General features: G+C 34.6%; 1 protein-coding gene across 1 annotated transcript in view; it reads left to right on the top strand.

The window, feature by feature from the left end:
• Positions 1 to 11,146, top strand: part of LOC138698945 (uncharacterized) — a 57,156-nt gene extending 46,010 nt beyond the window's left edge. The window contains exon 12 of the mRNA XM_069825142.1: positions 6,440 to 11,146. Coding sequence (XP_069681243.1) covers positions 6,440 to 6,847 — 408 coding nt within the window. The 3' untranslated portion in view covers positions 6,848 to 11,146. The remainder of the gene's footprint in view (positions 1 to 6,439) is intronic.
• The last annotated feature ends 14,118 nt before the right edge of the window (positions 11,147 to 25,264 follow it).

Genomic DNA, 25,264 nt, shown 5'->3' with positions numbered 1-25,264 from the left:
ACTTGAACTTCGCCAATGGCCAGAATGTCTATCATAAGACTGATTATCTTACTTGTAAGTTCTCCTTGTATGGATTCCTTTATGCACAGCCTTCTAATAGACGTTCATCCGTAAATGTGCGGCCTCTCGTAGCGCCTGGAAGCACGCTGTTTGTCGGCAATGTCACATATTTACAGCCCCTTAAGTCAAGCGTATAGATTGCTCATGCAAATGACTATTACAGTAACCACCTACCTTTGTCATAGAAGATATTGGAAATGTTCTCTTTGTACCACCACACATCTCTCACAACTTTTAAGGCAATTATTAATAATATTTACTTCTTCTTCTGAATTATTTCTGTTAACGTAGAACGTGGCGCGTGCTTGATGGTTTTAATCTTAGAAAATAATTGTTCATAATGTTGAAACAAATATACAGATCAAAGGTTTATCAAATAAACATAACAGCGGAATAGAAATCTCGAACAGAGAGTAAGATAATTCCAATCCATTTGCATCGCTGCATTTAACTTGGGTGCTGTTATCTAGATATAATATTTTTAATTGTAAGAATTCGGGAGCTTTCCCTGGATTAAATATCAGTGGATTATAAAAGAGACGTATTTCACTCACCATTGACCTACATTCAGTAAATCTATTCCGAAAAGACACGCGAAGTAGTTTCAGTGTCAATAAATATTTATTATACTGTATTTGCATGTCAGACAATACTCGAAAATGAAACAAGTTCTTACCAAAATATAAGGGAGGCGATGTTTGGAATTTCTATTTTCTATATATATTTTTTTAAGTTAGTGAATTAATTTTTTTGCAAACGTACTTCTATTGATGTCAGTAATTATGTGCTTAAGTTTCATATTTGAATGGATCACTCAAAAAACGTTGTAACAGCCTTAACTTATAAGTAGGGAACGGAATTTGGAGTAGTAAAAGCTAGTATTGGCATCTACACAGCCATTTATTTACAACCCTTTATACCAAGTCCTCCCCTCCGCAGATCTCTGCACGTCAACAACAGGTGAACGGGACAGTTGTCGCATAAGAACTTCAACATGCAGGTTTGCAGTTCAGAGTAGTGAAGTGAAGATACAATGCCGAAAGTATCAAAATTCAGGAAACAATTCCCGATGACGCGACTGCGATTCAAATAAGCCAGGAGCTGCTAAATGATAGAACAATCTAAAAAGAAGTCATGGATATTAAGTCAATTTTTTATATTTACCGGATGCCATTATTTGGTTAGAAAAGTCAGGAGTAGAACTAGTTGAGCAAATAAATATTATGAGGACTATTGTAAATAAACTGAGTACAGTAGAAGGTGAAGTAGGAAAACGTGTTGGTGAAAAAATGAACATAGTTTGATTAAAAATGATAGGTATAGTGTTCTCAATCGGATTTCAGATGTACTAACAAAGACATGTCCCAATGACGTCATTCAACATGTGAATTTAATTGACGTATCTTGTTTCAAGTACTCTCCAATTGTCTCTGCAGATGTAGAGCGGAGTTTTTCCATGTTAAAAAATTTCCTTCCTTGCAACAGAGCAAAGTTGTATTTTGAAAATTTGGAAATGATATTTACAATTTACAAGGCACAGCAGGAATAATAAAATTGTCTTATCAACAAAACATAGCATTAATTGAAAATGCCATTTCGTTTGGTTCTACATTTTGTTCAACATTTAATGTTACTGTATTAGGCTATGTTGTAAATATTGTAGTATATTGTATATATTGTAAATACTGTAGTATATGTTGTACATATTATCATATTTCATAATATTGTAAATAAAGATTTTAATTTAACACGCTCCTGACAGAAAAACACACATATTCAGAGGCGAGTTCCATACAGAAGACAACTGTCTATCAGCCATCAATATTTCCACTGACACGTGAGGACGCAGAGATTGATATTTAATTATGTATATTTGTAATGTTGTTTATTGGTGTCTTGTGCGTTGCCAAGAAAATACATGTAGTTCAAAATGAAATGCAGATTATGTATGTAGACCACTATATGTCACTAAACTATAACATTTGTTTATTCTAAAATACGTTTACAGCACGTTGCGTGTAAGTTTGTATGAAGTGGACTGTACTCGTCCATGCAGCTCGCTTGACAGTCACTGAGCTACGAATATCTATACTACGATTCACCATTCTTTATAATACTCCAAATCCCTTTCTCTGCTTATAAGGTTGAGAAAGTTTTCTTTAACGAAATAAGTTATCCACACTCTAGAAGGTTTAGTTGAGTTTTATAGTTAAATCTTGTCGCACTTGCTGAGAACAAGATAACTCCAAAATTGCCTTCTTTAGCTGAAAACGCTTTTTATTATTTTATATTTTATTTAATTGGGTTATTTTACGACGCTGTATCAACATCTAGGTTATTTAGCGTCTGAATGATATGAAGGTGATAGTGCCGGTGAAATGGGTCCGGGGTCCAACACCGAAAGTTACCCAGCATTTGCTCGTATTGGGTTGAGGGAAAACCCCGGAAAAACCTCAACCAGGTAACTTGCCCCGACCGGAATTCGAACCCTGGCCACCTGGTTTCGCGGCCAGACGCGCTGACCGTTACTCCACCTGAAAACGCAGCCTTATATAAAAACAGTTCACTTTCGTTTTGTATAGCCGTGATATCTCTATTTAATCTTATGTTATTTACATTCACATTTGTATGTAAACTAGAATTATGATTTGTATAGGAAAAGTGAATATTAAAATGCTTGTATCACAAAACAGTTTTTTTTGGAGTTATAATGTTTTGGCCAAACACAAAGATTTGTGGACTTAAGTATAATAAACAACTTGAAACTTCCAGAGTATGGATATTTCGTTAAAAATACTTTTTCCAGTATTCCAAACTTATGGCTGTTACAATGTTGTTGGGGTGACCCATTCATTTGTAGATTCAGTAGTTTGAGTTGTCTTAATTTAAATAATAATTTGCATATTTTTAAATCATTCATCTTCAAATTTTAAGTATTACTTGGAGTTATCTTGAGGTTAGCAGAATGTTAGTCCATTACGTTTCCGTTCATTCGTAATTTGGTCCTAATCTTACATTTGTCCAGTTACATGTTTGTCCTGCATCAAATTTTGGCCACAAATCTTTCGTCTATGTCATTTTAGTATTATGTGAAATTTCGTCCCATATAAATATATTTATTTATTTATTTATTTATTTATTTATTTATTTATTTATTTATTTATTCTACCTGATTTAGTCCAAATTTATTTAATTGTGTTTATTACAAGAAATAATCACTGAAATAAACATGAGATTTATTTTCAGTTAGTTCAAATAACAAAGATCATGCATTCATTGCAGCTATTTCTTAATGTAATTTTCGTCTTTAATTTCCATCTTCGTGGTTCTGCGGGTTGTTATGTAATTTCATTACAGGTTGCATTACAGGTTGACCGATTCTCGCATCGCCAATACATCCTGGTGCGGTCCTTATTTTGAGTGGTGTTGATAACAGTAGCTGTCTTTTATGAGCAGTGGTTTGTTCCTTTTTGAAGTAATTACTTTGGGATCCATACCTGATAATTTTAAGTAAAACTAATATATGCATTTTCCTAGCACCACCGGTCCATTTTTGAGTTCTCCATTACGTGGTATTCTATTGTTGGCATCTGTTTAAAACGTGCTTCTAGTATCTGAATACCCGAAATCAATCTCGATTGAACAATACGTATATTGGACTAAATTTTTGTGGACAAAGAATTTCTGGACGAAATGTACTCTTGGACGAAAATGCTATGGACTTATTCCATAGGACTTAAATGTGATGGTCATAGAAATTTGGAAGAAATGTTGTATTGGACGAAAATGTTTGGACAAACTTTCCTGAAAGCTATCTTGATATCCTACCTTCCGTGAACGCCACAGACATATCAAAAACAGAGTTTAGGTTTGAATCCTATCTCCTCCTGCCGGACGAACTGATGTGGGAGTGAATGTGACTAATGACGCCATCCCTTATTGAGGTACAGTCGCTCAAGCATTCAATAAATTATGTACCAATGCTTGCTTATCTCTGCCCTGTCAAGACTAAATCTTTATAAACGAATAATATTTATACCTGAATTTCTACATATTAAGTACCTAGCATATTCATAAGTAATAAAACATTAACAGCGATATTGATTAGATATTGATTAACAGCAACACTTTCTTACTTCTCTTTTTGCCTGTTTTGAGCTGATGGTCTGATAAAATATGAAATTATCTTTTTTAAATGTATTATACTTAGGATACATTGCAGTAGCAGCTAATCTAAAGAGGAAATTACATATAGAGCGATAGTGGGAAAGATAAAACAATAATATTATCACTCTCTATAATATATTTCTACATTTAGCTCTGTTTGTTACTCAGACAATACAGTATATTTTTAATTAGAAGCTGGTAACATTCGTACTGGGATTTGGAATACCGAAAGATAAGAAGTTAGGATTTACAGATTCTACGTAGAGCGATAATTACTAAACCTTCATAAATGCATGATATACAGGAACAGCTGATTGTCTCAGTGCTCGGAGTTTTTCAATGCGTGTTGGTAAAGCGTGAAAGTTAAATTGTATCATAAACGTACTATGTTTTCAGTAAGTCTGAGTAAGGCGTGTTTGTATCCCGAATTCAATATTCTCTAATAAGTTAAGTGTCTAATGAGACTGAGTTTACTACTTCTTTACAACTTACCTACATAGGTCACTCTTAAAGTTTAAGATAATTCGCAGAAGGATTTTCTGTTGTGAAAGTTCCATTTCGTGATAAAATAACGTGGTTGTTTTGTAATGAATGTTTTAAATACAGAAAGCCAAAAGAAATTATATTTAGAGCTCTTACTCGTGTTACTCTCTTTGTGGGCAGCTTCCGACAACCGAACTATGGCGACATGATCGGATATCTAACTGTGGGTCGTAACTTCATTGGTTTTACAAGGTTACTTACTCGGTATAATCAGCGAATAGAAATGATAAAGAATGGACACTGAGTGAATTTCTCTGATTTCTTTTTCTGCGTGCATGCGGTCCGTTAGCGTATAATTCCACTTTCAAACGGTGGACATCAGTGTAATCAAACGCCCACAAACGGTGGATCAGCAATCCTGATTCGCTGGCAAGTCTGCTGAAAATATTTCTGCTTTCGACTGCTGGTGCGATATCATCGCCAACTCTAGGGACAGAGAGTTAGTTTGAAGGTCACTGAAATAAGGCATTTCTACATCGAATGTACCGCGTACAGTGTCCATACTTATACGTAATTCCCTATATTCTGGTATAACGTTAATGGTATGACCTCATTAAGTTGTCATATTAGAACGAATGAACATTACAGTAGTTTTATGCTGTTATTGCACTTCGATAAGAATGATTGTTATTGTATACAGAGTGTTAAAAAGTATCCAATATTTTAGGAGGTGATAGTATGCACCAAAACAATAAAAAAATGTGTAATAATCATGGGTTCTGCAACACATACTTTCTGATATCTGAACACTTGTTCAAAGGACGTGCTCAATATGACGTCCATTTATGGCATTGCATTTTTCTGCCCTACAATACAGCAGGCTACCAGATAATCATACCGTAGTTGACACCCCTGGCATGGAATACTGATACGTCTCAAGGAATACTGAAAAGAGAAGTTTCGTTCCGGATATGAGCGGGGTTCAGCAGAGATGGTGTTGTGAATTTTCGTAATCAGCATGTGTGTGCGCTGATGAAAATTCCCATGCAGTTGAAGAAACAAGGCATCAGCACCGATTCTCGATCAACGTATGGGTAGGCGTTCTTGGCGATAGATTAAGGGCCATACGTACTACCACAGAGATTAACTGGGGATCATTATCAGGACTTTCTTATTTACGTATTGCCTACATTGCTGGAGTATATGCCATGTCAGCAAAGACTACAGATGTGGTTCATGCAGGATGGAATACCAGCACATTTTTCCGCAATGAGCGTGAACACCTGACGCTGACATTTCAGGACCGCTGGATTGATTGGGTATACCCCACACCTTGGCCTGCTCGTTCCTCAAAACTAAGTCCCCTAGACTTTTGGTTATCAAGAACAACCAGGTCAGTTTCAAAGAGTACGTGATTCCTTACGCCGAAGGGCAGAGGAATGCATTGCCATAAATGGACGTCACATTGAGCATCTCCTATGAATAAGCGTTCAGATCTCAGAGATTATGGGTTGTAGGACCTATGTTTATTTGACATTTTGTTCTTGTTTTGATGCATACTAGTACCTTCTAAAAAAATTGGATACTTTTTTCTTAACACCCTGTATAAATAGATGATAATGCAGTAAGACACGTACTGTGAAATGTTCAACAAACAACAGTTATTCACTATAATCCTTTATAAATAGTTGCAATAGACTTGTCAATATTACACTATATTTTCTTTCAGGTAACGACTGCTTTTACCTATCAACCCTCAGTTCAGCCAGTATCACTAGCGTCCGCCGATCCTTCCGCTGGAGCGATGGCGGTTGTCACTGGATGGGGAAGTACTTCCTCCGGTGGAGCACTTTCTCCGCTACTCCTAAAAGTTTCAGTTCCAGTTGTGAGCTTCGACGCATGTAACGCGTCATATTCCAAGTACGGAGGAATTACCAGCAACATGATGTGTGCGGGTGCAGACGAGGGAGGCAAGGACTCTTGCCAAGGCGATTCTGGCGGACCTCTCGTGGTCGAGAAAGAACTGGTGGGCATAGTCTCCTGGGGAGCAGGCTGTGGGGTCAGAGGTTACCCTGGAGTTTATGCAAGTGTTGCTGTGCTCAGAGAATTTGTTACTAGCAATACTGATGTACAATAAGCTCCAGAAATCAGATAAAACTGGCTTATGCCGGAAATAATTACTGGAAAAGTTCGGGTAATTAATCAGGAACAAATAAATTACTCTACTGATTGCACATGAAAAATAGTTTCTGCCTTTCTACATATCTATGTATAGTAATGTTCGTTGGCCTGTATGTGTGTGTGTATGTGTAGTGTAGTGTAATCTATGTAGTAGCCTATATATTCGCTTTGCATATATATTATATAAATGAATAAAGAAGTAAACATGCAGGCCTATTTTGTACGTATAATGCTTATACAGTGTGTTAATTAAGTGTGGAATATTCCTAATAACTCTTTATATATTCATTTTATAAAAAAAATACCAAAACAACAGTTGTTGGAGATATCTAACTAAAACGTATGGCTGTGTTCTCACAGAAGTATTGCTACATGTACAGAGTGTGGAAAAAAATAACACTTCTTTAATGATAACCTATATTAAATTTTACACATTTGAAATATCCATTCAATTTTACGTACAAATAAAAGTTTGACTCAGCAGAAATGATGAATAATCTCTTGTAAATGTTATGGTTGTTTCAAATGCTTTGATAATGTAACACAAAATAAATGTGTGTATTGATATGGAGTAGGCTTTGAAGCTAACAAAACAATGACATAACAGTTCCAGAGAATGTTTAAAATTATGTTTATTTCAAATGCTTTGCTAATGTAACACATAATAAATGCGTGTATTCATATGGAATAGGCCATGAAACAAAAAAAAAACAATAATATGACTGTTTCAGAGAATGCTTAAAATTGTCACAAATGTTCAAAATGAGAACCATTCACGACCAAATAATGCCCCAGTCTATAACGAAAGCGTTCCATTGACTTTCTTACAGTTTCAGGAGTGATCAGTTCCAGCTCATTACTAATCCTTAATTTCAAGTCTTCAATACTGATCGGTCTATCACGATACACACCTTGGACTTCAAGTAAACCCACAGGAAGAAATCCAATGGGTTGAGGTCAGGTGATTAAATAAATTACATACCTCTTGTTGATTTCCCTTTCTGTCACCATAAGCAACCATCATTAAGATTTATACCCTTTCTCTTTCGGATAGCATTGCCATGGTGAAGAGTTTTAAACAGGGGAATAAAAAGGAGTCATTGTTGATTTATGTTATTGTTTTGTTTGTTTCATGGCCTACTCCATATAAATACAGACATTTATTTTGTGTTACATATCAAAGCATTTGAAAGAACCATAATTTTAAACATTCTCTGAAACAGTTATGTTATTATTTTGTTTCATGGCTTACTCCATATGAATACACACATTTTATCAAGAATCATGACATTTACAAGAGAGTATTCTTCATTTATACGAGTCAAACTTTTATTTACATGTAAAATTGAATGGAGATTTCAAATACGGTATGTAAAATTTAATATAGAGTGTTATTTAAAAAAGTGATCTTTTTTTGCCACACTCTGTACATGAATCAATATTTTCGTGAGACCACAGCCATAAGTTTTAGATAGATATCTTTCAACAACTTTTGTTTTTGGTATTTTTATATAAAATGAATATATAAATAGCTATTAGCAATAATCCATACTTAATTAACACACTGTATATCTTGCCTATAACTACGAGTATATTATACAGAGAGAGAGAGAGAGCGCGCATGTATGTATACGGTGAACGCATATATATTTTAAGTACCCGTAATGATGAATGTAGATCAATGTCGTATTCGCGGGACAAAACCTAGTTATAACGAGATTTCTCGTTTCTGTACTGATAGAGTTTCTAATTAAGTAATAAATTTTTGGCAAGGGAACATCAACACCTTTATAAGACGAACTCCAGGATATTATGTTCACATTGGAACGAAACGTAATATTTATTTCAATTCTGAAATGAAGTTATATAGTTCGGAAATTTCATGACCCAAGAATTAAGTCCAACATAACAAACATCTTCATCGAGTTTACCTTAATTATTAGCCTTTTATTTTTTAAAGATTCATTATTTTTTCTATGAGATGTATATGAATTTTCTCAACTTCGTGGGACGTGAAATAATAATCTCGTACATGTGCACATTTGAAGAAGTTAATAGGATTTTGGAAGAAACTAAATGTTACACAATTTTTAGTAGGAATTTGGAGATCACTCAGCCTGGGGCGAAATGATCACCGAAGACTTGCTGCTATGTATACAGTATCCACATATATACACATGTTGTCGTCAATACGTGTCTCCTAATATAAATATAATCTTAACGAATTACTGACGTGTCCCAAAACTCTCTGTTAATTCCAAAGAATCCCAATCAGTGTGTACTGTGGCAGAAACTTGTTGAAAATGTATATTGTCTCTCTCTCTCTCTTTGTCAGATAACATTTGAAATCGGTGCGAGTATTTTTGCCCGGTGCCTCTCTTAATTTAATGTAGGACCTATCTATAAGAATTGCAGGATTAATCCTCACAACGTAGAAATCCTTAAAGGGAATGTAAGAAAAATATTTAGAAGAATTTCCTCTCATACAGATTAGTAGTCATTCTACTTCGGTAATCATGTGTTCGTTTCGAACAGTCATATTTTTGGATAGTGTGCAAGTGTACTAATTTAAACTTGGTTCAACAGAGACTTTTACTACATTTATATTAATCCCTCAATTTTAAATGTTGTAAGTTATATTCTTATTAAAATCGAAGTGTATTGTTTCTTTTCATATTACTCTCCCCGTTGAGATTCTCCTCCGGGCAGCAGCGGACATTTGAATTACTAATTGATATCTTATAGGTTATGTCACACTTTCAAAACAAACGTTTATTAGACATGATAAAGTAATTAATTCTGGTGAAATGCAGGACTCTAAAATGACTAATGAATACAGGAATTCTGAGTCGTCTCAAATAAATAGTCATAGAAGGATTTTCCCATTTACGCAAGATATGATAATTAGTGCACACAAAGGTACTCAAACTACTAATGAGAAATCACCTACTTTAATATCTCAAAATAAGTATTCTTATAATATTCTTGACACTGACCCCTTTATAGTAATATTTAAAACAAAGGACAGTAAAATTTATGTGATGTAATCAATCAAATTTGCTAATATTCTATTAGAGAAATTTGACTGCAACAACATTACTAACATTAAAGATGTTGGTAGAAATAAATTTGAAGTAATATTTGAACAATTTAATAACGCTAAAATTTTCATTAACTGAAACATCAATGATGACTATAATTTTATTGCTGCCATACCATTTAATCACATTCTTTCTAAAAGCATTACGAAGAATGTAAACATCCATATAACTGTAGAAGAAACTACAATTTTATTCAAAAGTTCATAGATGACGGATATCTTTTACTCCTGGTCTCATATAACAGATTGATCAGCCTCATGCACTTTGAAGATAAAAAATTTTACGACTTTCACTATGCTGCAATCTAGCGATTACGAAAGAAGTCACGTTAAAACCCTGATGGAATTGCTTGAAATAATAGATTGCCGCTGTGTTTCCGTCTAGCGGTCGTTACCATGAAATTCATTTTCGACAGTGGAGATACTAGTGGTTGTTCTCTTTTAGATGTTACAATTTCATAACATGGCAGCGGCCAATCTGATATATACGTGATCAGACTCATACGTAATATTAATTTTTTTTAAAAAGGAAGTTACAGAAAACGGAGGAGTAACAGGTTCTCGAAATTTTAAAAACCTATAACCACATGCCTTGAACATTGCGTTCGCATCTTTTGCCGAAGAAAACTATCTGATGTATTTCTTAAACATATATCAATATGAACAACGAGCAATGTTCTGTAATATTCTATACAAAACGGATAGTGATACATTGTAGACTTAGTAAGAATATATCACACTTTACTTTTCAAGGATTTACACAAGGTGCATAAATCAACTCAATTTTTTTTATAATGCATATTACAGAATATAAGCCAATTAGATTTTAGTGAAGTAAAATTCTTCTAATTTTTTGCCAATGGCTATGTTTTATACTCACGGTTTTAATATAAAAAACTTGTAATAAATCCTACTGATATCCAACGTGATATTAATACATTTTCAATAAATGGAAGAACTTGGGTTTTCTATTACTCGTAATATACGATAAGTTCAAAATACCATTTTAAAAAACAAGCCAAGTAAACCAGAATTAAAAATGAATTCTTAGTTATTCAGAAAACTATCACAATCAGACTATAAATTATAGAGTAAAAACCATGTACATAATATATGTAACAAACTTCAAGCAACAAATATATATATTTTATATTCTTTTCTGGTTATAAATATGGTTTTTTCCACAAATACTTACACTTATTTTATAATTATTTAATTCGACCGCTATTAGATTATGGACTGGATTTGAAACGTTTCATAATATTAGACCTAAAAATAAAATTAATATATAAAATTATTGAAAATATTTTAGGCATAAGAGTTGTAGCCCAAAAATATACAAATTGCTCAAATATTAGATTTACAATTATAATACTCTTCATAAAAATTTTTAGACTATTAAAATTATGGTAAATTACGGAAATTTAAAGTTCTACCCGTATTTTCCAAATTACTATACTGTTTAACATTAGGTAAAAATATATCTAATAATACTCTGCCAACTTATCTTAATAATGTAAAACATTTTTCTAAAGTATATTATGTTCTAAATTTGCTAGACCACCATTACAGTACGTAAATTACGGGATACTGATCAATACTGTAACCCTAGACATTTGCTCCAATTTTCATAAAAGCGATTAGTTAATTTCACCCAAGTTTCATTAATTTGTGTCAAATTATTATAATAACCGTATAAATCCTTTATACAGACGCCGCCAGAGATAATTTCGGAATGGGTGAGACTTATTGTCAACCTAAATCTATCATTAAACAACAATTCAAATTTAGAGACAATTGGTCATCTTACTCTGCGGAAATTGTAATTATCAGGCAATATTTAATATTCATTAAAAATCACACTCTTTATTTTCAAGTCATAGTAATAAACTTTTCTCCGTATAATTATTGGCTGGAAATTAGTTGTAAATATGTAATAGAATAGCCTATAAATTAAGTAAGCAACAAGACTGTTTTCCATTTGTTTGGGTATCGGATCAGGCAAAAATAGTGGGTAACGAAATAGCAGATTCTCTGGCTGCTTCAACAATTCATAAGCTCACTTCAGATTCATTCATTCATTCATTCATTCATTCATTCATTCATTCATTTATTTTATTCCATAGATCTTACATGAGCAATGAAGCTTTAAGATGTGGAACATGTCAACATTTTACATTATTACAATTACAATTTTTACAAATTTTTATAGTTTTACAATTTAGTAATTTTTACAATGTTGTACAATTTTTTTTACATTTTGGCGAGATGTAGTGAGATGAAATGAGGTCCGAGGATTCGCCAAAATATTACCCGGCATTTGCCTTTTCGGTGGGGGAAACCTCGGAAAAACCCAACCAGGTAATCAAATCAAAGGGGGTAATCAAATCAAAGGTGTTGATGCCAAGGACTCGCCATTGATTGTAGATTCCAATATTTGTTTAAATCATAAGTTCTATTATAGAAACAAGAACAAATTTATTACTAAAACTAAACTAAATTAACCCTTAAATTGGCAAAACTTCATTTATCACACAAGTTTATTAAACCGTGTTGGACTGTAAAGAAACCATCTATCGCAATGTCCATATTTTATATGTTGTACAATATTGTAATATTATGAAATTTTGGTTAAATTTAATTTTCCTATCAATTTTTTCTATTGTTCTATTTCAATTGTAGCATATAGCCTATTAACTTCTTGTATCCTATAGGATACTTTGTGAATGGGTTAAACACCGGAATATTCAAATAACAATCCTTGGTTTTAAGCTTCTAAATTATTCTAGAAAAAAATTTTTAAATGGAATAACATAATTTGTAAACAAGAACTTACTCTTGCATATCTATATCGAATAGGTCGAAGTAACACGCATGTATGTGAATGCGGTCTACATGGTGTCCTAAATCATATGACATTGAGATGCGACAGATATAAACAGTAAATAACATTTTATATAATAAATATATAAACATATAGGCCACGGTCTACGATCAATAACATCTTTAATATATACCTACACAACAAATCACACAAATGTAAGACAACTTATAAGACATATTAATCGCTGCAAAGTGAAATTGTGATAATTTTACTGAACTAGACCAAAAGGTACTATTTCTTCTTTAACAGTTAAGTACTATGAATAGGATAGAGTACTAAGTACATGGTTTTAGAGGCGTATACTGGTTAAAGGGTTTGGGCTACCGGACCCTATTATTACACAAAATATATCTAACAATTACTTTAATTTTAATTACTATGGTAAAACTAATAATACAAAATTATTACATTATTTTATATTATAAACTTTTTCTTTTGTAATTTCCTTGGGCTACCGCCGGTAGCCCCGGTAGCCCGCAAAATACGCCCCAGTTTTACTTTCCGCACCCAATACTTTCCACAAAAAACTTAGAACCATTCAGGTACTTCTAAGTAGTAATGAATTGATGTATTACCGCCGTAATATCCACCTCAGACATCACAAGCGAACTGATTATCATTTAAGTATGAAACACGATTATCAATTATGTCGAAATACAACCACCTCCTATAAATACGTATATCTATCTCCACTGGTATTAAAAATGCTTTCTTGCTTGTGCGGCACCCAAATATCCACTATTCAGGAATTTGCAGCTGGACTAACTTAAGAACTTCAATTACATGTCTCATCAGCACGTACCAAGTTGACTAAATGGTTAATACATTTTTCACTACTTCCAGAGGACGATGGATCGAGTCTACCACAGTAAGTAATAAACAATAAGCATTGCAATTAAATGTACGTTGTGATTACATAAATATAGCTAACCGCGACAGAGAGAACATTAGAAGATACGACAGAGAATCGGTGAGAAGGGAGGAAGGTAGAAGAGAGTCATGTGATAATTACAGTTGAATATACGTACATCTACTATGAATTTATATCTAATGTCTTCTTTTATGTCGTGTGTATGAAACTTCCATGTAATATGTCAGTTTTGTGATAAATATATATGTAATGTCTATGTAATATATTTTTATATGTCATATGTGTGTAATTTTATGAACTATGTATTTTGTTTCTGTCGTGTGTAGATAATTATGTACTCATATGTCTGTTCTTATTGCAACATGTTTGTTTTTTTGTGTCTGTTTAATTTCTGTTTAACATTCCTCATTATTATTATTATTATTATTATTATTATTATTATTATTATTATTATTATTATTATTATTATTATTAAATATGTACTTCTTTATATATAATATGTTTTATGTCATGTGTATGTAATTTAATGTAATACGTCTGTAAAATTATATATATATATATATATATATATATATATATATATATATATATATATACGTACAACAGACAAATACTATAGTTTTACATTATTCTTTGAAAGAATTGGGTGCCGTAAAGTATAGCATACTTCGCACGAAAACATGACGACCTTCCCTCATACCCTTCACCAGTTAACTGCAGGCACGCGCAAGGGATAAACCCTTAGCCGAGTTGCCAATTCTTGAAGTCATTGTGATTTGCGAACGCTTTTCAAACTGTGTTCCGTGAAACCGCGATTTTCAGCGAGACTATATTATCTTTGTAAATATACGTTAATTTATAATTACTAAAACAAAATTGGTATAAAAATGAACGAACTTATTTTAAAAACACTTATATTTATATTTTCACTAACATGTTTTGTCTAAATAAACAAAGAAATGCAGAATTATATAATGAGTGTTAAATTCTCATGTTATTGAAATTCCAGAATTTTATACTTAATTAAGGATGTTGCGCTGGTAAAATTTTCGGAAACTGTGATCATTGAATAGCAATTTATAGTACAAAAGAGTAAAATTAGAATTTATCCGCTTCGCCTTGGGTGATAATTTCCGCGAGCGCATAAAATCTATTTACTCTAGTGTGGTATACAATATTTTATTAATTACTGGTACCGTATGTAAATTTAATTTTAAATTGTAGATGTTTTCTTTGTAATGTGTTATTGGCGAAGAAGTTCATATATATTCATTTTAATTAATGCTAATATGTTGGTTGTCATGTAGGGAGTGATTTAAAAACATTTAATTCACTGCTGTAAGTTACAAAACTTTTAAGCACTGCTGTGAATAACGTCATTATTTAGGTTGCTAAGGATGGTGAAATAAAGACCAGTTTAGATACCAGTCATGGATAAATGTATCATCATTTTTTTCATAACATGAAAATCATATTAAAGCACAAACGAATATATTTGTTTCTCTGCCAGTTTAGTTGCTGATTCGATGCAAATTTTCTGTAGGTCTAAGTAACGTTATAAATTAATTAAGGGGGCATGTACACTTCTTATACCTTAAAATTCTGTTATGTAAAATATAGGCCTAATATAAAATTTAAATTTCTACACCAACTTTTGAAGTTCGTTCAGGTAAAACAATCTGTATTAGTTTTTTTTAGTTATTTAACGACACTGTATCAATTACTAGGTTATTTAGTGTCGATGGGAATGGTGAAAGCAAAATGGTATTTGGCGAGATGAGGCCGAGGATTCGCTATAGATTACCTGACATTCGCCTTACTGTTGAGAAAAACCTCGGAAAAACCCCAATCAGATAAATCAGCCAAAACGGGAACTGACCCCACGCCCGAGTGAAACTTCGGATCCGCAGTCAACTCAGCCAACTGAGCTACGCCAGTGGCTCCTTATTAGTTCTGAAGTTATTATTTTTAATGTAAAGTGCGGCATTGGCTATAATAGCTGTTAAGTGGAAAACGGCATGAGCTTTTTTTTCTTCTTCGCAAACTATATTCCTTAAAATCCTTTTCCTGGTAATTCCGAAAGTGCTGGATAGAATCGAATGAAAATTTTTCTGCATTCTTAAACATAATGTACAAATCAGGCCAGACTATTTACGCAAGTTTATTTGCTGTTGGCGATATCTCTTTCGCGTCTGTTCACATACTGTTCGACGAAGTAAATCACGCATAAAATCGTCTATCTTACCGAAATCTGTTTTAGTTTATTTTCTCTTTATTTGGTGAACCATAATTCTTAATTTCTATACCCCATTTTTTTTTTACCAACTCCGCCGGTTGCGTCCGATGTTAAGTGATTAAGATTTGTACTTATCAAAGTGCATCAACTTTTGATTACTCTATGGATAGAATTTCTAACGTTAGACACAATTTTAACACTTTGTTTTCTTAGCTACGCTCCTCTGCAAATAACATATTCTGTTTTCTTCGACGGTGTTATTTGTTCTTGTGATGGTCCTGGATCTTCAGGTGAATCAGGAGGCCTGGCTGCGGATCATCTGCTCCAACACTCATTAATCATGGCCGGAATAAATTAGACATATTGAAGCGCACAACGGTATAAAACAACACGTCGACAAATGTCTAAAAAGACACTGAGAACGGGTGAAACCCAACTGGTTAAATTTGGCAATGCTGGGATCTATTGTATTTCTGCCACGCGGCTAGGGGTTGAGTAGAGGATGGGGGTTTATGAGGGATTACCAATTCCAAGAAGAGAGGCCGTCATGTTTTCGAGCCAAGTATAAAGTAAAATTGTGTACTTAGTGCTGTATAGTATTCGTACCTACTACGTTTTGTTAAAAAATGGTATCTCCTTTTGTCTAATTCTCCTGTAGAATTAGCAAAATTAAAACTAAAGATCCAGCAAAAATATAATAGCAATATTTTTTATATTATATAAATATAACATAGGACATTGAATTTGGCCACTACTACACATAGGACGTCGATAAACAACCTGCAGTGTAATGAAGTAGTCTTTCTACTTCTTCATTATCTCATTCACGAACTCCTTTTTTGATATCTAATACAATCCAATTCAATGCGATGTAAGAGAATTATTATCTTTGGACCACCACTAGACCTACACACAACGCTGATCTCATGACCTTGTGATCAACACTATGCAGTACCACCACGGAGACGTCACAGGGAACAAATACCTAGTCCAATGTATTGGAGGTAATTCTCTACCTACCCAGGGAATCTAACCGCGCAACGCTTGGTTAGGAAGCGCACACGCTATCCATTAATGCTTAACGACGGACGTTAGTACACCTTATGAAGTTAAACATTGTTACAGCCTGATATTATTAATTAAATTTATGTGATAAGAAATATGTGGGAGGTTATGGGTCGATAATTCTGCAGATCGGCCAAACATGCATGTCTCGTGCGCGCGTCCCTGGCAGGGGGACGAATGGAAAGAAAGAAACAAACAAACTGGAAGAAACCATTAGTTTCATTTTAAACGCAGTTTCGCTTTAAAGCTACAAATTTTCCCGTTCATATAATATTTATAAGCCTATGTAGGTACATAAGTTATTTATTAATTACATGTTGCATTTCTTTCAAGGGTCGTTAGGTACTTCTATCCATGACCTCTAATATCTACCCCAATGGGTAAACAGTGAAATTTAAATCATCCTATCGCTTTCTGTATTGACGTTGGTGCAGCACGTGAGATTGATCCTTGTTCAAACAACTTTGTGGTGAAGCAATCGATGTGTTGTCGGTAAGAGAAACCTATTGCACAAATCGACTTTGTCTGTCCTATAATAATACCACAGTCTAGTATATACAGTCACGAAGCTCAATACGTAGGAAATATGCATTCATAGGTAGTTGCTAATCACTAGAATCGCTACTATCGCCTCATCACAGACAATGCGAAATAGTACCGGCACAGTGTATTGTTCCTAGTACCCTCATCACCTCAAGCTACGTGGCTGTATATCAGGGGCGATTTTCGAAGGGGGGCTGCGGAGCTGCAGCACCCTCAGACATTTGTGGCTCTTGTCTCGTTTTATGTTGTGAAATACATTTATTATACAGTCTCTATTTAGCGGCTCGAATTTTTTAAAAAATTTCGCTCTCATTGACATGCATGCAATCGTTAGTGAAGTCACTTCCTCCCCTAGTGCTGCCAGAGCGAAACGAACGACAAGGACGGATTGGTGAAGCCACTTCCTCCCCTGGAGCTGCCAGTCTCGTCTCGGATGCTTTGCGCGTTAGTTTTACCCCTCCCCCTGCTACCCCTCGCCGTGAATCCAGAGTTTCCAGGCGCTGCAAAATTTGCAGCAGTTTGTCAGTAGCGCGCAGTTTTAAATACATTTTCTTTAGTCTTGTGAGTATAACAAGTGCAACAATGTTTAATTCTATACAATATTTATAGTCTATTCAGTTCAGTACCTTAACAATTCAGGAGAAATGTGAAATTAAGTGCCCATCAGTTGAATCTCCTAATGGAAAGAGCCGCTAAACAAAATAGCCTACAAAGCTCGCATAGTTTTTACTAATTTATCCAGTATCCCTGCTTTCTTCTCTCGATCTCCACACAGCCTGTATTAGATTAATGTGTTTCAAAGACAATTCCATCACCTGGGGCAACAAGATGAAGTTTTAAAATAAGAACAGAAAATATTGTTCATTAGAAGAAGGAGCCATTGCTAGAATGTTTTCAAATGATAATGGGATCTGAAACATCTAACAACATCACAATAAATGAGGCAAGCTCTCTGGTGCGTACTCTTGAAGATCCTGAATTCAATTTCTGGCTTTTTTTTAATTTATTGATGTATCATGTAGATATATTATACAACTAACTACAACATCGCCAGTTAGATATTTCTAAGGTTCAAATCTGCATAAAAATAAATTATGGTATATTTAACGGCACTCGCAAGTGCAGGGGTTATATCAGCGTCGCCGGTGTGCCGGAATTTTGTCCCGCAGGATTTTTTTAAATGACAGTAAATCTACTGACATGAGCCTGTCTTATTTAAACAGATTTAAATGCCATCGACCTGGGCCGGGATCGAAGCCGCAACCGACTATGCTACCTTGGCCGACTCTGCGTAACTTATCAAGGTTTGTTAATGCCATACAGACAATACGGAACAGTGCACAGTTGAGCAACGAGATCTGTGAAAATGAAAACCCTAAAAAGAGTCGTAAGGTCGAAGGGATTCAGACAAGGGTTGCGCCAGCCAAGGAAGTGCGTGACCTCATTTTCACACAAGCTTGAAGCGGCCGGCCTTCGTTGGGCGCCAAAATATGCGACGGTCGGTCGTCGTTGGGGTCGCCATGTCTGCGACGGTCGTCTGTCGTCGTCGTCGTTGCCCACGACGCCTTTCCTTGCCCTCGGCTGCCAGCTCCGTCATATATGGAAAGTATCTCGAGGATGGCACGTCGATGTCAATAATTAACTACGTACACTGATTAATTTGGGCGCCAGCCTCCTCGAGATTACTCCGGTAGAGGATGAGGTCCCAGGTCAGCTGCAAAACGGTCGGGACATGGGGTTTGGGAGACGTGCTCGTAGGTTGAAATGATGTAGGCGCACACCAGAAGTTGCTGGTAAGAACTATGAGAACGTTTATTATTATTATTAAGTGTTCGTTTCAGATTAGCAGAAATGCGCGTCCAAGTGTATAATATCTCGCTCTCACTTCCCGCAAGTTGGTATACTAATTTCTGAGTTCACGTAATTATATCTTTTGTACTATAAAACACCAGTAATATAACGGACAGTTGATAACGTGAGGAGAGGAAAGAATTCAGACTTATAATAATAATGCAACACACGACTTCTTACTACACCCACTAAAAAATTCTAAGTCCGTAAATTGTTATACTTCCGAGTTAGGTTTGCCGAGAATATGTGGAGTGCAACTTCTCCGTACGCGTTCTATATGCCTTCTGTCTATCTGCCAAATCTATCCCCTACTTTCAACCACCAAACATAGAATTTCGCCCTCCTATCTATATATCACGTGTCTCTATTAAGAATCCTGATTGGCCATGATTACACTTACGTCACTTAAGACGCGTTCTTCAAAAATTGTTCGTTAACTAGAACATCTCCTTACTTCCGGCGTCCTGACAATTCTCTGACATATACCAGATCATCTCTTTTGGAACCTGGCTTGGCGTCATCTTACTGACCACCCGCAGGCAAAGTCCATACATTCCCTCATCAGTCAACTCCACGCCTGGACACATGTTTCCTGTCCGCCTAGCTTTCCTTTCGGCCTTCCTGTCCACCTGTTACTTCCGTCTCAGATTTTGAAACTAACTTACACGTCCGCGCATCCTATCCATATAAGAATATTAACACGAAATACTAATCTAATGAAAATCTCCTCATCCTATACGAGGAACCGTCTCAAGCTAACACCCGATCCCACTTCATAGATCGTCTGATATTAACTTCTCTTCTGTGTCAAGAAAAATTTGAATGCTACAAAAGCTCATTTCCTGAAAATGACCTAAATGTATTTGTGACGCTTTTTCCAATGTTCGATAAAGACAAACTAAAAACGGAACTTACTGTGTTGTATCAGAGACAAGAATTCAGAAATATCAGTGACGCAGTCAAGCTATTGCAGTTTCTTCTATCTGAGAACTTGCTTGCCTCATTTTCAGAAATTGTGGAACTACTACGCATAGCTATCACCATACCAATGACAACTTCCGAACCAGAACGTTGCTTTTCGTGTTTAAAGAGAGTTAAATCCTATCTCAGAAATACGATGAGAGAAAAGAGACTGACCGCATTAGCTATGATTTCCATTGTAAAGACTATGTTAAATGACATATCGGATTTTAATAAGACGATGATTCAAAAGTTTGCAACCTACAAGACAAGGCGCATAGAACTAATCTTTAAATAAGGTAAGTTACATGGTTTTTTTTTTTGTATGCAGCCCCCCTGAATTCAATACCCACGAGCCACCACTGCTGTATATACTAGACTGTGATAATACTATATTTTTACATGACTTTGTCGGTGTTTGAATCAGTTGGAAAGAGGTGCAATAGTTACGCTGACCTTGAGCCTACGTTCTGTATGAGTTGTGTAACATTTATTGAAGGAAGTCTGTTTAATAGTGACATAACATGGCTCTTCTTTTACTAGGATAATATATGGCAAATTCAAAGAACCCTCACCTTCGTTTGGATATATTTTAGCTTGATAACTACAAGGAAATAGTGTAGCCACTCTCCTTTCACAGACGGAGTTCGAGGATCTGACGTATCCATGACGAGAAGAGCGCATCTTTGCTACCTCTTTGCTTATTTGATGTTGAAGTCTCAACTATGTATGCGGAAGAGACACGGAATGGGGGTTTTACATTTCATATAGGAGACCATTAGCGCGATATCTAGCGACAAAATCTTAAAAGTACTTTCATCATCGTTCTTTCTGCATGTTATACTAGATGATGAGAAGAATGTTCCAAAATGTTGCCACTAAGGATCATGTTCTAGTTATGTTGTATATCGAAATGTATCGACTTTCTTTTAATCACTAGAACTATTGGGACTAGATAGATCTAGAATATTTAGCAGGCAATGGGATTACGTCATAGTTTGCCGAATGTAATGGCGTATTAGCTGTTGTTCAGCTACCGATGTAATTTTTTGAGTTGTAGTTGTGTTTAGAAGTGGAAACTCTTCAAGAATTTAAGTGTGTTGGGAACTACAACTGAGGTGAGAAAAACGTAATATAAGGTAAAGAAGGATTTTTGTGCATAACACCACCAATGTGTACCAAACGAATGACTCATTATATATTGTATATATTGTAAAATAGATTCGAATAATTTAACAAACGGTGCTCCTGTTTTATTTCATTATGCAACTGAGACTTTCTGGCGAGTTATATTATTATTGTGTAGTTTCTACTAATGAAAAAATCTCGCCAATTAATCTCGATCATTCGTCATAATGAAAGCATATCGCACAGAATAGATTTTCCTGCAATATTTCGCATTATTACGTTAAATCTTAGTAAAATAAACTGCAGTAACAGAAACATTGCGTTCACAATACTCCTAAAAGTGAAATTTAATTAATTACCTTCTGCTTGTTTCTCTGTCATTAGAATCACGTCCAAAAATTCTAACCTTCCTGAAATTTTACACGTGAATTGGCTAAAGCCTAAAATCATATTATTATTATTATTATTATTATTATTATTATTATTATTATTATTATTATTAAAGTACTGGGTTTTCTCTCTTCAATTAAATACATTATAATGAATATTAATATTTATTAACCAGATCATTTTGTATAACATATTATGCTTACTTCTGTAAAATTCATGTTGGACAGTATACTGAGTGCTTCTCGGCTACCTCCAATGGGAGCCAATTAATAAAACAAAATAAAATTTAACTACGATATGATTTGCTTGGTGTTGACGTAAGACAGAGTAGTGCGCTCGGGAGTGAGTTCGATTTTCGCTTTCTCATAATCTAGTTCAGGCATATCAAGGACACGGGCAAGGTTACGAACAGTTGTCAGAGTGCACTGTTGCGAGCGATGTGGTTTGAGTGAGCGTAAAGCCACGTTTCCATTTTGCAACTGCGCAGGAATAATGAGAGACACACAACAGTTGTCAGTTAAAACTGCAGATTCTCTTGCGCACATCTCGTTTCTATTTGCGCACATATTCATTTTGGATAAGGAAATATCACAAAGGACTGGATTAATTAATTAATCTTGCTCAGGATAGGGACCAATGGCTTATGTGAGGGCGGCAATGGACCTCCGGGTTCCTTAAAAGCAAGTAAGTAATATCACAAAGGAAAGGATGAAACTAGAATCATGATTGAGGAAGTGAGCTGGCAGAAATATTACTTTTTTTTTTCAATTACGTGGATGTCAAGATCACATTTTGAAATTAAATTACAATTGATTGTAGCAGGAAGATTTTTTTTTTTCGTGAAGCAGTTTCAGCAATTACCACAATGGCCATGTGTGTAATGTTTTCAACCACTGGTTCCATATTTAAGATTCACTTTCAAATTGTCAGGTCCTACTATTTCACGCTATAAAATAAATTTTACCGACGATTGTGAAGGTTCTCTAAACTCAAGTAAAAGTAAGATTTTAAAATTATTATTATGTTACTAAATTAATTTATTTTGAAACATACCAATAAACTAAAATAAATAAGACAATAGAATAAAAGTCTTTTTTCTGCAATCAAGCTCCTTTTTTCAAAAGGAACCCAATAATTATATGGTTGAAATTATTTATGATTAATTGGATTACCGGGACAGAGTATAATACGTAACGATAGGGACAGGAGGGCAAATATACCATTACTTACTTACAAATGACTTTTAAGAAACCTGGAGGTTCATTACCGCCCTCACATAAGCCCACCATCGATCTCTACCGTGTTCAGGATTAATCCAGTCTCTAACATCATATTCCACCTTCCTCAAATCCATTTTAATATTATCCTCCCATCTACGTCTCGGCCTCCCAAAAAGTCTTTTCCCCTCTATATGCATTTCTAGATTCGCCCACATGTGCTACATGCCCTGCCCTTCTCAAACATCTGGATTTAATGTTCCTAATTATATCAGGTGAAGAATGAAATGCGTGCAGTTCTGCGTTGTGTAACTTTCTCCATTCTCCTGTAACTTCATCCCTCATAGCCCCAAATATTTTCATAAGACACCTTATTCTCAAACACCCTTAATCTCTGTTCCTCTCTCGAAGTGAGAGTCCAAGTTTCACAACCATACAGAACAACCGGTAACATAGCTATTTTTTTTAATTCTTACTTTGAGTTTTTTGAAAGCAGACTAGATGACAAAAGCTTCTCAACCGAATAATTTCTGACATTCCCCATTGCTCCAAGATATTTGAATTTTTTCACCTTTTCGAAGGATACATTTTCAATTTTTATATTTCTATTTCGTAGAATGTTCTGGTCACGAGACATAATTTTATTCATTGTCTTTTCGAGATTTACTTCCAAACCTAACTCTGTACTTGCTTCAAGTGAAATTAAAAATGAATGAATGAATTAGTAATTGAGTGAATAACTGAGTGAAAAAGTGGATAGATAAATAAATAAATAGATAAATAGATAAATAAATAAATAAATAGATAAATAGATAAATAAATAAATAAATAAATAAATAAATAAACAAGCAAAAAATAAATGACTAAGTAGACAAGCTAATGAACAAGTGAATAAATGCATAAATAAGTAAATAAGTGAATAATTAAGTGATTAAATAAATGAATAAATAATTAAGTGATCAAAGAAATGCATAAGGGAATATATATATATATGAATATATATGAAGAAATAAATATATGAATAAATAAATAAATAAATAAATAAATAAATAAATAAATAAATAACACTAGGGAACAACTGTTCTGCGTTAAAAGTGAAAGTTGGTTATTTGTATGGAAACGAATGCCCTGAGTTCGAAAATAACTTCGTTTTTTATGTATCACGTCTAGTTTTGTCTCGCAATTTCATTTTTTGAATGCGTATCGCCGCGCAGTATTTGCTATACATTAAGCCGAGGTGCCCCCTCGCTGATGGCACTAAAATCCACAACCAAATATTTTTGTTCTAATATTAATTCCAGAATGATGTTTCATCATCCCATGCCCATTTACCCCATTCCCTTTCTCATTTTCCCGGGAAGTTGTTTACAGAAAACCCTAACAATTATACAGTTCTTAAATCTCGTCGGTTGAGCAGTTGGCTTACTTCTGTGAACACGTATGAATTTTATTACAGTAGTGTCCTTGGAATCGTAGTGTAAAAGCGTGATTTAAAACCTGAATGTGGTGAGTATATCAAGAATGCGTAGGAGACAGTGTGTACAAAGTCCTCTGAAGTTTTGCTATATTTGTGGGTGTTATATGTTCAGAAATCTACGTCTCGGCCTCCCTAAAGATCTTTTTCCCTCCGGCCTCCCAACTAACATTCTATATGCACTTCTGGATTCACCCATACGTGCTACATGCCCTGCCCATCTCAAACTCTGGATTTAATGTTACTACGAGTAATTATATCAGGTCAAGAATACAATGCATGCAGCTCTGAGTTATGTAACTTTCTCCATTCTCCTGTAACTTCATTCCACTTAGCCCCAAATATTTTCCTAAGAACCATATTCTCCAACACCCTTAATCTCTGTTCTTCTCTCAAAGTGAGAGTCCAAGTTTCACAGCCATACAGAACAACCGGTAATATAACTGTTTTATAAATTCTGACTTTCAGATTTTTTTACAGCAGAGCAGATGACAAAAGCTTCTCAACCTAATAATAGCAGGCATTTCCCACATTTATTCTGCGTTTAATTTCCTCCCGAGTGTCATTTATATTTGTTACTGTTGCTCCAAGATATTTGAACTTTTCCACCTCTTCGAAGGATAAATCTCCAATTTTTATAGGTGCACTTCGTAC

The sequence above is a fragment of the Periplaneta americana genome, chromosome 4 (assembly GCF_040183065.1).
Source record: "Periplaneta americana isolate PAMFEO1 chromosome 4, P.americana_PAMFEO1_priV1, whole genome shotgun sequence".
NCBI classification, from domain to species: domain Eukaryota; kingdom Metazoa; phylum Arthropoda; class Insecta; order Blattodea; family Blattidae; genus Periplaneta; species Periplaneta americana.
This window is presented reverse-complemented; position numbering and strand designations above follow the sequence as displayed.